Source organism: Xiphias gladius, chromosome 15 (assembly GCF_016859285.1).
Source record: "Xiphias gladius isolate SHS-SW01 ecotype Sanya breed wild chromosome 15, ASM1685928v1, whole genome shotgun sequence".
NCBI classification, from domain to species: domain Eukaryota; kingdom Metazoa; phylum Chordata; class Actinopteri; order Istiophoriformes; family Xiphiidae; genus Xiphias; species Xiphias gladius.
In genome coordinates, this window is record NC_053414.1 from 4,367,196 (window position 1) to 4,383,887 (window position 16,692).

At 45.4% G+C, this 16,692-nt stretch overlaps 1 protein-coding gene across 3 annotated transcripts; it reads left to right on the top strand.

Annotated features, from left to right (window-relative positions):
• Positions 1-6,060: 6,060 nt before the first annotated feature.
• On the top strand, positions 6,061-16,549 carry ifngr1 (interferon gamma receptor 1). Of its 3 annotated transcripts, none has more exons than XM_040145991.1 (7): positions 6,061-6,340; positions 8,908-9,025; positions 11,526-11,707; positions 11,861-12,009; positions 12,897-13,068; positions 15,018-15,145; positions 15,251-16,549. In XM_040145991.1, exons 1-7 carry the CDS (start codon positions 6,277-6,279, stop codon positions 15,641-15,643), a joined length of 1,206 nt encoding a protein of 401 aa, XP_040001925.1. In that variant the 5' UTR covers positions 6,061-6,276; the 3' UTR covers positions 15,644-16,549. The 3 variants fall into 3 exon arrangements, with proteins under 3 accessions (XP_040001925.1, XP_040001926.1, XP_040001924.1); XM_040145992.1 differs by lacking the exon at positions 6,061-6,340 and adding an exon at positions 6,473-6,533; XM_040145990.1 differs by lacking the exons at positions 6,061-6,340; positions 8,908-9,025 and adding an exon at positions 10,011-10,424.
• Positions 16,550-16,692: the final 143 nt, after the last annotated feature.

Consider the following 16,692-nt stretch of genomic DNA (forward strand, 5'->3'; position numbering starts at 1 on the left):
TAAAAGGCGCTGAGTCTACTGTCCGGCTCTGGAGCGTGAACGACTCCCGCGAGGCCCGGAGCTCCCAAGCGCCCTCTTCAGCATGATTCGGCGTACGGGCGGCAGTACGGCATGTACTGGGCTTGCTGCGGGCAGCGAGTACGTACCAGAGCTGGTATCGGCTTCGGCTGAGTAGAGCTGAGTTGAGCTGAGTCCAGAGTTCGGGTTCGTACGGGTTGTGCGTCACCGAACGGTCTCAGCGGCGAGCGCGCACAGCCGCAGTCAGCCCTACCTGCACTGCTTAAAGCTACACGTTGTCACACCGTACTCAGGTGAGTTTGTGACACTATTTAACATGGCAATGCTTTCATTTCCCGTGACCGGCAGTTGGTTTGGTGACGTATGGAAGGCGAGCAGGCGGGAGAAGGTGGAAGCCTTCGTTGGTGCCGGACTTAAGAGTGTGAGCCAATGTCACGGAGGCAGTACGTACCGGTGTAAACTCCATTCATATCGAAGTCACAACGAAATCCCTGTAAGAAAAGATTAGATGTTTGTTCATTTTGGGCCAGCACCGGTCTGTGGGTGGGAAGCCAGTGAGGGATCATGCCTCAGCTCTCCACGGGCCAACAGAAGGACTGGTAATCCGGTACAATCGGGCAATTGATTGCAGAAAAACCGACGTAACCCCCGCGTGTTTCTGAAATGATATAAAAAGAGATGTCTGAACAGCAAAGAGTTAAGAGTTTAAAACCTAACTTTAAAAAATTCGAAAAACTCTCACAAAAGCTGGCTGTGGCTGGATAAAACGTACATTTTACACTGAGTTAGGCTGCGTTTTGGGTGATGCACCTGAATGGTGACCTGTATTTCATGTATACTTTTGCGTCAGCATCCTGTTTTTTAACATCTACGGCGTTGAGCAGATTTCATAAGGGTGACCTGTTCAGAATGGATATTTAAATCAGAAACATGCAGCCGAACAAAACCTCAGATCTGAGAAGAAACTGAAATCTGTGCTTTTCAGAAGAAGAACAACGTGGGAGCGTCTCAGTGTTACAGTGAACCGTGACCTTGGCAGGTCAACTAGTCCCACGTGCACAACTGTGAACGCCTTCACCTTTGAATCGATGGTGTGTATATCTGAAGTTTCCTCTGAACCATGGGGTCTTGATGCCTGGTGCGGAACTGAACAATGCATTCCCATTTACGTCGACATCTCTTTTCGATTCACCTTTCGATTCCACTTTTTTCTGAATTAAAAAGGGATTTTTTTCCCTCTTTTTTTCTTTTTAATCAATCAAGGTTAATCTGAGCTCCCCTGCTTTACTCCCGCAGATGGAATAACTGGTCAAATGGATTATCACTGGCGTAGGAACAGTTTTCTGCCTGAGTAATCGCAAACACCAACCGTGTTACACTCGATCACGCTGAGGTCAAAGATAAAGTCCCTCCCTCGCCATCGCAGGCGCCGTCGTCATGATCGGCGGCGGCAGTTCTCAGCCTGTCTGGGTCGAGCACTTTGGCCACTGGCCTGCGGTCTAGTCTAGTGATCACCGCTGTCGTGGTAAAGTAAAAACGTCACTGTTGCTTCATGTTTGACTTATATATCATAGAGGCAATCAGCTCAGACACAAAATGCAGACAAGCTCTTTTCACCGGAGAGGTCGGAGGCCAAGGGAACCCGGGGGAGGCCTGACACGGGGAAGGGTAGCACCCAGCATCAGGTCTAGACCTGACTAATGCTCCTGTGTCTGAATGGGAGCTAATCCCTGCAGCCAGTCCCCAAAATCTGGTGGAAAGACTGAACCCAGAACGATGGAGGCTGTTGTAGCAGCAGTTTGATTTTGATTTATACGTAGTTTTCCACATTTTTTATGTTATTTTATTCCTCTGCTTGCTCTGTCTACTTACTCGGCCTGTTTCTTCTCCCCCCGGGGATCGATTAAGTCTCATCCTTTATCCTTTCTTGTCCTCTCTTGTCACCTTGTCTTGTCTTGTTTGGATGTCCACAATTTTTGGCCATTTGCACATTGATAAACTAGATGAACAACTGGTTATTCACGTTTTTTGTTTTATTATTATTATTATTTTAACATTTTCTTCCAAGCCTTTATTTGGGACTGGCAGTTATTTGCTCGTACAGACTGTAGTGAAAGTACCAAAGTACAACCACTGAAGTACCCCGGCCTCATACACTCACTGAGCACTTTATTAGGAACACCTGTACACCTGGTTAGTCATCTAGATATTCAATCAGCCAATCACGTGGCATCAGTGCATCAAATGCTGCAGATACAGGTCAGGAGCTTCAGTTAATGTTCACACCAAACGTCAGACTGGGGAGAAAATGTGACCGTGGCAGGACTGTTGGTGCCAGACGGGCTGGTCTGAGTGTTTCTGAAACTGCTGATCTCCGGGGATTTTCACACACAACGGTCTCTAGAGTTTTTTAATCCGGATTGTGTGAAAAACAAGGGACATCCAATGAGCTGCGGCTCTGTGGATGGAAACACCTTGTTGATGGGAGAGGTCAGAGGAGAACGGCCAGACTGGCGGGAGCTGACAGAAAGGCTGCGGTAACTCAGGTGACCACTCTTGACGACTGTGGTGAGCAGGGAAGCATCTCAGAAAGCACAACACGTTGAACCTTGAGCTGGACGGGCTAACGACAAAAACAACGGCGGCTTCCAGTCCTGTCGACAATCTGCGGCTGCAGTGGGCACAGACTCGCCGACACTGGGCAGCTGAAGACTGGAGAAGCGTAGCCTGGTCTTCAGTTCTAATCGACTGGTGGGGAGTCCAGGCGTTTGACCTCTCGTAGGGTCGTTAACACCTTGAGAGGTCACATGTGAGCCGTTGACCCACCTGGCCCTCCTGTGGGTCATTAAGGTCACATGAGCCAATACTGCATCTCAAGACTGCATTGTGAGAGGGTGACAGGTGGTGTCGTAGACCACCTGCTCTGTTTAATGATGGTCGTTCCAGTTTGAAGTAAATGGTTTTCTTTCACGCCTCCTTCAAACCATCGGTCTTCTCTGGCCAAAATGTGTACAGTTGTTCTGTCCTCAAATGAGTGTCCCATGTCCTGCAGATGTAGGTGGACCGCTGAGTCCCGAGTCCACGACAATGTTGTTCCGGTATTTGTTGATTTCTTCTCTGTCCGTCCTGTATCTTTTTGTGGTTCTGACGAAGGCCCGGTTTGGGTAACCACACGTTTTAAGCGCTCCCCAGCTTTTGTTCCAGTGGGTGATGAGAATCAAAGGGTAAATGCTGACCTGTGGGTCTGTGGTTTTTGTGTACACTTCAATGTTGAGGCGTCTGTCATCTGCAATGTGCACCACCCAGTCCAAGAAGGACAGACTACGTCCTCTGACATCCTCCCGAGTGAGCTTGATGTTGCCGTCCGCTGCACTGATCAAAGAGAGCTTCTCAAGGCAGACCTCAACCCAACTGAGCATGTTTTTCACTTCCCGAAGACACAACTGAGGGCAGAAAGACCCACGGACGAGCAGCAACAGCCTGGCAAAGCATCTCAAGGGAGGACACTCAGCATTTGGTGACGTCCATGGGTTCCAGACTTCAGGCAGTCCATGTCTTTATAAGCGTAAGGATTATTAAAAATAATCCTCTTGTTTATAATTATGTTGGTTTGCCCGATCACTTTTGAGCCTCTGAAAATGAAGGACTATGTATAAAAATGGCTGTAAGTCCTAAAGGGTTAATGTGATATTTTTGTTAAACCCCTTGAATTAAAGCTGAAAGTCTACACTTCAGTCACATCCTGGTGGTTTTCGTTTCAGATCCATTGTGGTGGTGTACGGAGGCAGAATAGCACAAATTGTCACTGTCCAAGTACTTTTGTCCCTAACCGTGTCTCAGCATGCTCGAGAAAATGTACTTGGTCACTTTCGTCACCTATTCTTGAGCGCCGGTCCAGATGTCGTTCATGACGATGCCGATGCCAGCGCCGATCAAAGACGCACACTAACTCGCCCACCCTCCAGCTGTCGGGTCGAACATCTGTCTGGAATCGACCCAGCGGGATTCTCGGTGCCTGGGGGGGGTGTTTGTCCCCGCAGGATTTGTCCCCGCAGGATTACTGGCCCCGGGCGTGCAGACCGCCGCTGTAATTACTCCTCACGTGGCGAGCTGAGTGGGCAGAAATATGAGGACCGGGTCCGAGTACACAGAGGTGGAGAGGAGGATCATGGGTAGAGTCCGACCTGTCGTGACACCACTGATGGTTGCCTGAGTAATCCCGCGGCCCTTGACTGACAACACATGTTTTTTCCTCCGTGTGTCCACCAGCTGGTACAACTTAAACTTCAGCGGCGCCTGACGAAGTATTGATATCATTTACTGCGCCACAACAATGTAAAAATACTACAGTACAAGTAAACTTCCTGCATTCAAAAGTTTACTCGTGTATTATCTGGGCGTATTATCTGTATTTAGGTAAATAAGTCCGGTGTGTCCCAACCTAAGGGTCGGGGCCCTCCAAAGGGTCACAAGATAAATCCGTGGGGGGTCATGAGATGATTAACGGGAGGGTAAAGAATCTCGTCTTTGCTTTTTCTGTTGACTGTCGGATGTATTCACCACTTTGTTCCTTGCACGGTTATTCTAAATGGAGTCGTCTGAGACGTTTTGAGCGGAAATCATTCTGCCGTGGTTCTGCTGACAAGACCCCCGGAATGCGGCACAGATGTTTTGTAAGGATTTTAGAAATACCGAGGTAGTGAATCCACGGCTCATGAAAATCTGACTTCATTTATTTTCTGTTATGGGTTGCATTGTTTAGGGAGAAATAAACAGGAACCCTACTTGGTCCCAGGCCCCGGATTCCCGCCCACGTCGCTGATTTCTTCACCGATTCAAGCAGGACTGGGGTGAAACTAAATAAATGACTCTCCTTTGCTGCGAGATCAGAGAAATCTGAAAGGACAGTCTCGCTTCGTGCTCCGTGTCTGCCGCCCAGTTGTTGTCGTCTTAGCCCCGGGCTGCTGTGACAAAGCGTGTTTATCGCACCGTGCCGACGGCATCCAACTTCAGCGGAGTGAAAAGCAAAGCCTCTTACGGGATTACAGCTGCAGTCTTTTACTGAGTCAGAGACAGAGACGAGGAGAAGAGCGATGTCCACTCGCACAAACTAGATTCCCTCAGGAAAAACATCAAAACAGTCGTTGGACATTTTCCTAAAATACATAAAAATTATTGTTAAGACGGGACAAGAGACTTCAGCCGTTGAAACCGATACTGTATCCTGTGGTCATTTTGGACGAGGAAAGACAAGTTTACTTGTTTATCGCCTCTCAACAGCAAAGTGCTTCGCAAACGACATAAAGAAGACAATAAAACGAGATGTAAGAAAAAACACAGGGCAAAACATAACAACATTAAAATAACGTGTAGGCAGGGTTTGTGCTGCAGCTGTCAAAACAATGGAAGTGTCCTGTCAGGGTGTGAACTGTAGGTGGCGACGAAGACCAGCTTTCCTTATGAAAATCAGTCTATCTCTCTATCATCTATCTCTCTATCTATCCATCTCTCTATCTGTCTGTCCATCCATCTATCTCTCATTTATCTGTCTATCCATCTATCATCTGTCCATCTATCATCTATCAGTCTCTATCTATCCATCCATCTATCCATCTATCCATCTATCGCTCTATCCGTCTCTCTCTATCTAAAATCTATCATCTATCCATGCATCTGTCAATCTATCCATCTCTCTACCCATCTATCCATCCATCCATCTGTAAAGGTATTGAGGCTTTTTTAGTTGTTTTTTTTCTGACTTTCTTGCATTTATTAGACTTTATCTGTTTCGATGTCTCCAGCTTGTTTCCCTGTTACACTCCATTTAGCCTCCCCGTGTATTTGTCTGCTTGTTTATTTATCCACCTCTAGCTTTTTCCTCTCCAGCGATTTTTCTGTTGTTGTTGTTTTTTTTTTTTTTTTTTACCTCTAAGACCTTCTAAAGCCTTTATTTTGAAAAGCAACAAACCAAGCAAATCACGGCCCGGTTTCCGCCGCCGACGTCACCCAGGTGTGTTTCCAGACCGGCCGCTTCATTTGACCGGCGTGTCTCCGCCCTCGGTGCCCCCACGTGCCTGGGGCTGAGCTTTCGGCTTTTGTTTTTCTCCGAGAAAGTGACCAGAAGGAAACCGGGAGCCTCGCCGCTGTGAAACGTCCCGGCGTCGTTGCGACAAGCCCGGTGTCCCGCGTCCGTTTTAAAGCTGGCCGCTCGGCGCTGAGGGGGGAGCCGGCGAGCGGACGGCGCGAGGGGCCCGAGCCATGCCGCTGGACGGCGCGTTCACGGCGCTCCTCCTTCTGACCAGCGGAGTTTCGGCCGCGGCCGGTGAGTAGGTTCGCCCGCGGCACCGCGCTTTCGGCTCGCGGTCTGAAACGACTTCGAAGCGGTTCTCAGCAAAGTTTACGTGGAGCATCGGGAAGAATAACGTTGTAGAATAACACAGTCTGCTTTCTAATGAGATGAAATTAAAAAAGAATAAGAATCTCAACTCAAGAGGATCTGGAAAAGAAAATGCTGGGTCCGTTTCGTGCTTGGATTCTACACCCGTTATTAAAATCATTGCTAAAAAGAAGTAAAATTGGAAAGAAACGAGGAAAATTCACGTCGACACCCGCGCGTTTTACTGTTCACCGCTGAGTAAAGTTTGGGTTTTTATTTGAAAGAAAAAGAAAGTTGTGCATCGTAAGTGAGAAATAGTCAGAAAGTCTTTTTTTTTTCTTTCTTTCTCGCGATGCTGCAGAAATCAGTCGATTTGATCAAACGGTTAATCGACAGCAGATGAATTTTCCAAACTTCTCTAGTCGAACTGTCCCCGGTGTCAGAATCTGCTGGGTCGGTTCGTTCGCTCGTTCATTTCCCGGTCGACTTTCGGTGACCTCGACGAGGTCGGCGCCGGGAAATTCACAGCACACACCCGGCTCATGTTTTCTCCAGAAGATGCTTATCTTCATTCAACTTCCAGGGAACCTGCGCGATACCGCGACGCTCTTGAGACATCGGGGGGGCAGGGGGGGGGCACGGTGCAGACCGCGTCTGTCACGCTTTTGGTTTTTTTGGTTCTTTTGGTTTTTAAATATCCAGCCAGAAGCAGCAGCCGCTTCCGTGTCCGCGAGGCGCACTTTGGGCGCAGCTGACTCATTTGTGACCAGCGTCGAGGTTTCAGAATGACGCGGGGGAGGTTCTGGGTTTTCCCGTCCTCCCTCCGGACAGAAGTGAGCGTAACGCGGTTCCTCTGCGCTCGGACTCCTGAGCGGATGATACTACGTGTTGGGGGGGGGGGGGCAGGCAAAAGAAAACCTTACTGAGCCAACAGTTTCTGTTCCAGCGTGACATGCGGCACGTTACGCTCTGGAAATCAACCCTGGCACTCCCAGACCGGGGAGGGGCGGGGGGGGCAAAGGTCGAGGGCGAGGCCACCGGTTCCCCGGTTCTGTGTCGCCCTCGGAAGAGTGTGTGTGTGAGCGGCGGCGCGGCGGGCGACGCAACGCCCGCCCACGATGGTGTTGCTCACCTTTTCATCAGACCGTGGAAAACAAACATGCGGCGGACACACCTGTGCGCCACACTGTCAAAAGTATGTGGACGTGCATGGTTCCAATGGGGGGAGGGGGCTTTCAGTGGTAGTCAGTGCCAGGTCCACAAAGAAAGGGGGTCTCGACCGGCCCGCACGGAGCCCCTGACCTCAGCCCCCGTCCAGATCAATATCGCACTATTTGCGAATCGAAAACGTCTGGATACATTACGCTCGTACGCGCGGGTCTGGTGCGAGGCTCCGGAGGAATGCTGGAGAGCAACCGCAGGGCGGCTGAACATACCGGCCTGGCCGAGCGCCTGAACGTGTTTTAGTTTAAAACGTGGCCGTCGGTTTTAAATTTGGGTTTTTTTTTTCTCAAACCGCTCTATTTCTTTTTATTTTTCTGTGTATCAAGCGATTAACACACAGCAAACGTCATATTATTCCGCCCCAGGAGAACTGTAAGGTTTTTTCCATTTATCGATACACCTGACAGTTATTGTCTTTAATAATCGATCGTTTATTGAGTCTGTAAAATGCCACAGAATGGTGAAAGGGTCAAGTTAACATATTCCTCATTGTGTTGTTGTTTTTTTTTTTTCCTGATCAACAGGAAACTGGAAAACTAGCTAATATTCATTTGTGCGAAGCTGGAACCGTCGAGCATCTGCTGAAAACGGACTTATCGGTTTTCAAAAATCGTTGCCACTTGATCTAAAATAATTGAAAGTTTATTTAACTCAGTGGGACTGAGATGTCCTTAGAGGCCCCCTTTTGTTTTTAGGAGTTTAACCCAGCTGAACCTGAAGGCTCCGGGGTTCACCACGCGACAGTTGGTTTGCGGTGGTTTAACCGATGGCGACTTTGCTAGCCTATCCTCGGCGAAATAAATGAGCTGGACGGGGCAGTAGAAACCCGGTCCGTGCAACGAAACAAAACAAAAGCGATCGCAGAGTTAAACCGCGGCTAAGTCTCGTAAACAGTTTCGACGGAAAACCGGACACTGGAACCTTCATGAAGGAGGATTTATTGCAGGACAGTTGCATCAGACAGGATTAGTTTTTAGTCAGGAAGTTCTTAATAAACTGCCAACTAATAAACTCTTATTTGCAAACCCGACATTTTGGGCCGGTGCGGTTTTGGAACCAGAGCCAAGTTGATTTGAGCGTCCAAAACTGAAGGGGTCCATCCGCTGGGGAGCACGATTGTATATGTGTAACCTCACACGTATGTCATTCGAGTCTGGCTGGGGACCCCTGTGTTGCATCTCTCCGTTTTAGGTTTTTGTATTAAGGTGCACAAATGCCCCACAGCTACCGTTGTGTACACAGAGTACCGAACCAGCGTTCACTCAGGGGTCTCGTCTCCTCTCCTACAGTTCCGCCTCCAACCAACGTGACTTTGAGCTGCCAAAATCTCAAAACCACAGTCAGCTGGGAATACAGCAAACAGCAACCGCCAACCTACTTCAGCGTTCGTATCGGATCATCTGCTGGGTAACACTCAACTGATATTCTACTACATGACATGAAATTCATAATTCATATTTTTTAGTTATTATTTGTTATTATTATTTTTATTTGTTATTATTATTTATTTATCTAGATTTTAGTTGCATTTTAGTTTTTGCCTATAAGTTATGTAAAATGTGTATTGGTTTTTTTTGGGGGGGGCTATTTCTACATAATTATTAGGCAGTAATTATGATCGTGGACTGTTTTAGCTACATATCAATAAAAATTACGATTTATCAAAACATTTTTAAGCTGAAAAAAATGTTAGGATTTATCACTATTATATAGATATATATCTATATATCTATATAGATATAGATATATAGATATATATAGATATAGATATATAGATATATATAGATCGATCTATCCATATCTATATAGATATAAAAATATATATATAGAGATATATATATTTTTTTTATAGATATCTATATCTATAAAAATATATCTATCTATCTGTCTATCTATAGGTAGGTAGGTAGGTAGGTAGGTAGGTAGATAGATATACTCACACACACGCAGATGCTCAGTTATCAGTTTATTAGGAACACCTTGCTAAACTATTTCAGTCTGATACAACAGTCCCGTGATAGATCCTCAATCATGAAGGTTTCAGTGGTCAGTTTTTGTTGAAACTATGTTAAAGAAGTGTCGACTCCACTGTGTGACGGTTGTGTAGGACGTAGTCTATGGTGCTGCCGAACTGCACGTCGACAGGTGTGCCCATTATTTTGTCCACTCCATTCAAATCGAATGAGGGTAGGCTGGACAACAGAAACGCCTCTTCGTATGATGCAGCGCAGCTCAGCGGCTCCACAAACTACATCCCCCGAAACGATCGCACAGTTGAATCATCCTCTTAACGCAGTTTCAACGAAACCTGAACATTACAACCTTCACAGAGGAGGATTTATTGCAGGACAGTTGCATCAGACAGGATTAGTTTTTAGTCAGGAAGTTCTTAATAAACTGCCAACTAATAAACTCTTATTTGCAAACCCGACATTTTGGGCCGGTGCGGTTTTGGAACCAGAGCCAAGTTGATTTGAGCGTCCAAAACTGAAGGGGTTCATCCGCTGGGGAGCACGATTGTATATGTGTAACCTCACACGTATGTCATTCGAGTCTGGCTGGGGACCTGTGTTGCATCTCTCCGTTTTAGGTTTTTGTATTAAGGTGCACAAATGCCCCGCAGCTACCGTTGTGTACACAGAGTACCGAACCAGCGTTCACTCAGGGGTCTCGTCTCCTCTCCTACAGTTCCGCCTCCAACCAACGTGACTTTGAGCTGCCAAAATCTCAAAACCACAGTCAGCTGGGAATACAGCAAACAGCAACCGCCAACCTACTTCAGCGTTCGTATCGGATCATCTGCTGGGTAACACTCAACTGATATTCTACTACATGATATGAAATTCATAATTCATATTTTTTAGTTATTATTTATTATTATTATTATTATTTGTTATTATTATTATTTGGGGGGGGCTATTTCTACATAATTATTAGGCAGTAATTATGATCGTGGACTGTTTTAGCTACATATCAATAAAAATTACGATTTATCAAAACATTTTTAAGCTGAAAAAAATGTTAGGATTTATCACTATTATATAGATATATATCTATATAGCTATATAGATATATATAGATATATCTATATAGATATCTATAGATCGATCTATCCATATCTATATAGATATAAAAAATATATATATAGATAGAGATATATATATTTTTTATAGATATCTATATCTATAAAAATATATCTATCTATCTATCTATCTATAGGTAGGTAGGTAGGTAGGTAGGTAGGTAGATAGATATACTCACACACACGCAGATGCTCAGTTATCAGTTTATTAGGAACACCTTGCTAAACTATTTCAGTCTGATACAACAGTCCCGTGATAGATCCTCAATCATGAAGGTTTCAGTGGTCAGTTTTTGTTGAAACTATGTTAAAGAAGTGTCGACTCCACTGTGTGACGGTTGTGTAGGACGTAGTCTATGGTGCTGCCGAACTGCACGTCGACAGGTGTGCCCATTATTTTGTCCACCCCATTCAAATCGATTGAGGGTAGGCTGGACAACAGAAACGCCTCTTCGTATGATGCAGCGCAGCTCAGCGGCTCCACAAACTACATCCCCCGAAACGATCGCACAGTTGAATCATCCCTCTTTAACGCAGTTTCAACGAAACCTGAACATTACAACCTTCACAGAGGAGGATTTATTACAGGACCGTTGTGTTAGACTGCGTTAGTTTTAGCTGACAGTACCTAATAAACTGACAGGTGAGTGTATATATGATATCGTTGAATAACCTTTTGGTTGCCGATTGAACTAAGCAAGAGCTCTTCGGCTGAACCCCGTGGATTTTATTTTTTGGATTGACTGACACACGTGCTGCTTTCTGTCTGCGTTAGCGTGATGTTACTCGTGGGATTAATCTGCCGTCTCCTTGCTTTTATTCAAGGCCTTATGAGAATGAAACCGCGGACCACCGGTATGATCTGAGCCATTTTGTCTGGAAAACCGAAGAGCACTACATGGGCTTCCATTACGTCAATGTAACAGCCATACAGGGAAGCACCAAGTCCCTACCAGTACAGTCCAAATCCCTCACCTTTAATAACTTGAAGACGGCTCATATAAAATGTAAGTAATAGGTAGAGATAGAAATGTGTTTATTTCACAACAGATCACGTCACTTCCTGGAGCGTGACGCAGGTCAGAGGAAGATGTTGGAGTTATGAAATTTCGTTGCGTAGTTTCTCCTGCAGAGAATCAAATCTAAACTGCTCTTTACAGGTGCTTTGGATTTCCCCCCCGCGAAACTGACCTCAGAGGACTCGGGGACAACAGTCAGTTTCCAGAATCCCCTCCACTTCTACAAAGAACTGAAACAGGCCAACAAGTTGCACAAAGTCTTCTTTGAATTCAACGTCTCTTCGGATGACGTAAGTTCCATAAATTTCAAGATTGAGATTTTATGATTCAGTTCTTAATTGAACTCAGATTTAAGTACGGGATGACGGAGAGCTCAAACCGGATATTCTTAAAACTGCATTTGGAGGATGGTGCTGTTATGCAGACTGACACACAGTGGAAAGGCCACAAGTCCAAAGCCCTACGTAAGCCCCCAAAACAAAGTCAGGTACATGAGTATTTGGACAGTGACACAATTTTCGTGATTTGCCTCTGCGCGCCACCACGATGGATTTGAAACCACGCCGTCAAGATGGGATTGAAGTGTAGACTTTCAACTTTAATTCAAGGGGTTTTCAACCGTTTAGGAATTAGGATTATTTTTAGTATTTGGATGAAAATCCTTTGCAGCCAACGACTGCCTGAGGTCTGGAAGCCATGGACGTCACCAAATGCTGAGTTTCCTCCCCTGGGATGCTTTGCTACACTTCAATCACATCTTAATGGCTTTGTTTCAAATCCACCGTGGTGGTGTAATATTTCCTCCAGCTCCCAGAGTTTCCCTGAGGATGGTGCTCATTTTTTGATTATCGTTTTGATTCTGAAGTAAAAGGAAGGGGACGTGACGGAATCGCTTTTTTTTTCTTGTCAGTGTAACAGTCAAATACTTGGAGATTTTCAGTTTTCAATTATATCAAACAGAGGCAAGCAGTATATCCTGAAACTCCAACCAGCAAATAAATTCTCTGTCCATGAACTAATCAATCAATCAGCAAATCCTTTCAACCCTATTTTCATCCTCTGGGGAGACTGAATATGCGCAGTATATTAATACAACACATTGGAGGTCAAATGCTTGTTTCATTATTATGATAATATGAAAATAAGATATTAATTATCTGTGTTCTGTGACTTTCAGAGACATTTTGAGTCAGTTTGCAGCTCGGAACAGATCATTTGCAAGGAAGTCATCTCGTTCCCTGAGGGCGTGGAGGAGTGCGTCACGCTGAAAGGATGGTTGGGTGGTGAGAAGAGCGCCGACAGAGTGGTGTTCAGAGAGACGGGCCTCATCTGCCTCAGCAAATCAGAGGGCAAGTCTGGGAAGGTTTAATCATATCCTGCATGCCGCGTCAAAAATGTGTCTACTGTAGGGCTATAGTGAACACAAGAGAGGCTTGGTCAACTGAGATCGTAGCTACTCGTCAACCAATCGACTGGTCGCGGGGGGGGGGTATGCTTGTCATCACAAGATGAACTAAATCGGCCACGGGATACTGAGTGCTCTCTACCTGGTAGCCTTATTAGCCTGAATTAATGATAAATAATAGCTAGTATTTGCAGCATATTAAATAGTTTTAATCTAATTATTTTATACTGATAACAACAGACTCAGCGCCGACCGGCGTGCTACTACCCATATTCGTACGATCTCTGAAAACAGAACTATGTCAACTGGTGATCCCAGCACAAGACCTATTGAGGAAAATACACTCAAAGCCTCAGGCGTTAAACACGGAACATTGACAGAGCTTCCTAACGCAGACAAAGTCAGACTGCAGTTTTTAGACGATGTTGGTTGTTGAGGTTGCAGCGTTTACACTCGACCTTCTGGTTTGTTGTAACAAAACGCAGCCACGCCAACAATGAGTTTGGCATGACTCTCAGAGTAGACGATGGCGATGAACCTACAGAGAACTGTCACTGGGTACCTCTGCCAAGGACCTGTGTCTGCTTGTCAGTTTGCTTGTCGGAAGGATTAAGCAACAGCTACTGCACACTGATCCCTCCACCGAGTGGGGGTTGGGCCAGGGAAGAACCCATTACATTTTGGAGCGGATCCAGGACTTTATTAATTTCCTTAACATTGCGAGAGAGGGCATTTTTCGCCTCGACGGAGGTATGCGCTGTTCTCGGTGCCGGTCTAGTTTTAATTGTGATTTATGGACCAGACAAGTACGACACTGACACTAATAGAGACGACAGTAACGCCCCATCAAATCTAAACCATGGACATTCTGCTGTGTTGAGGGGTTGTAGGGCTGTCACCGCTTTGTGACGATCATTATACCCGTCCTGACTCATTTTTCCCTTTTGCTCCTCACTGCAGGAACAAAGTAAAAGCAACAGTGCACATAATATTAATTCTACTTTATATTTCACCGACTATCAACCAAATTAAACTGCTGATGTTTTGCACGATGCACTCAACGTTACCTGAGGGCGAACTTGTTGTTGCGCCTCCACAGGTCACAGAATCCGCCGGGTCACAGAGTGCAGCGTATCACCAACGGGAAGCTGAGGCCAAGCACTCGTCCTTCTCAAGTCCTCAAAAATAACACGAGATCTTAGCTCGACATGTCGGACGATTTGCAGTTGTTCTGTTGGTACGTCGCTGAGTGATCAGACCCTTGTTTACATGATCGGTCTTGTTTTTCTTTGCTGATGCCTGCGGTGTCAGAGAAGGAGGCGAGAGAGACTAAACGGAGCTTGTGAACGAAACGATTCAATGAGGGATTCGTTGGGCGCGGAGCCAATTCCACTTTGGATCCAGTTCTAATGCTGGTAAAATGCCCGGATTTTTTATAGGAAGCTGACATGAGGCTTCGGTCTGAGTTCGGCAAATCAACTGAACGTCTTCCAAAGTTAGCAGTTCAGAATCCGCCCTTTGTGTTTCTGACAGTTCCCTCGCTGAGCTGCAGTTGAGGGTTAGTCACTCGAAGAGGGAATTGATTGTCCACCTCCGACCTCTCCCGCCTCATTTTGGGTTCAGATAAACTTGTTTTGGGATGTATTTTTGCACAGAAAACAAAGACTTGTTGATTTCGTGCCCCACCTCGTACATTGGAAGTGCATCTCTTAGTGGCCGGGATGAACAGGAGGACTGATTACAGCAAGCAAAAACTGATCCAACATACATATGGTCGTCAGACTGTCGTTTTCAGACAGATTTGAAAAATGGTGACCATATCCTTAAAAATAAAACTTACGTTAAGTAAGAAAATTTTCAATGAAGCTAATTTTTTTTTTTCTTAAATTTCAGAGGGCAACGCAGAGGTGACGCTTACTATACTGCTGTGTGTTGTTATCCTCGTAATCTGTTTGATAACAGCTGCCATCTGTAAGGTGAGGGCCTGGACAATGAAGCTACAAAGTCCACCCAAAGCTCTGGTAAGTTGTCATATTGGGGGGGGGGAAACCCCCAAAACACTAGTAATTATGTTGTTTTTCATCTTTGTGACACATGTTGTCTGTCTCTGTCTTCTTGTCACCAAGGACTTAGAGCTGTCAAACCATGGTGAACGGCACTTGAGGTATAATACTGTGGCCACCACACCGATCAGTGTTGTCCGACTGATAAAGGCGAACGGCTCCACAGAGAACCTCCAGGACAGCGGCCTCTGCTCGGTCTTGCAGCATCTCACCAAATCCCTCTACGCGACAGGAGGACTTTCGGAGGAAAGCAGCCAGAGGCTGAAAGCTGTGGGGTTGATGTCCGAGGGACACGGGACAGATGACGACTCTGCAGACGACTCTTTGAAAACAGAGTGTGTTTCGATGGATGAGGCGGAAGAGGAAACGGAACCCGTGTCAAACTATGACCGCCCGCACATTCTGCAAGCGGACATAGGTGATGGAGACATGGTCGAGGTTTACACCAAGAGGTAAAAGAACCGTCAGAGGCCTTGGTTTGGGACTAAAGAACGTTTCTAAGGTCATTCGCAACCTCCTCAGAGTTACGACGCAAACGGGATTAGATGGATTCCGGTAGGCCCTGCCCACACAGACATTTTGGAAAGACGACACCGGCTTCAGTTGACCTGAGCTCCCGTGGCGTTTTTAATCGGACGCAGCAGCGCAGGTTAATGTCCAGGAATGGTTGCTTCACAACACCAGAGGGAGATTTTTTTTATTTTTTTTAAATCTCAAACAGTTTTAAAAGAAGAACAGGAGTTTGTCGGCTATTTATTTTTAATAATGGCTGAAACTTTCAATTGCATGTGTAGCTGTTCATATAGCTCATAAGGTGAAGGGGGGCTCCATGTATTCTAATCTAAAATCTTTACTGTTTGTTTTTTTTTTTTTTTAAGGTGACAGTTCACCCAAATGACTGGCGTGCACACACACACACGTTTCAAGTGGTATCCAATCATGTAGACTTTGGTTTTATTTGCCCTGGTTTATTTATACGTCTAAGATTTCTGGTATTTTGGATGTGCAGTTCACAGATGTGAATTGTAGTGAGGCTTAAATAGTTTAAATAGCAAGGTCTAGGTGAGTATAGCAAAGTTGTAGGTGTCGTAAAATACTTCTCAGTGTTGTACACAATGCCACACGTAATTAGTTGTCTCAACCTGCAAAACCGGCTTTGCTCCTACAGTGTGTGGGAGTTTTATTCTTTTATTTGCATTGTGAGATTAGATCTTTTCTGAACATTACTTCAGGTTCTGTGCATATTTTTTGGGGGGGTTGTATAAAACTCAATTTCATAAGAGATGGTTACCTATTACAATAAAGTAATTTTACGATAATTGTTCAGTTTCCCTTTAGAATTAAAAATCAAAGTCAAATTGATTTTATTCCTTCTTTTGTATTCTTTTTTGTTGTAAAATGGACTTTAAACCGAGTTTTCCCATTGGACAGAAAATCTCCTTTCCTCCACTGCACCTGCTTGTTTGCGTGAGAGGAATGAATGTCAGTGTTGCTCTGCCAAAGAT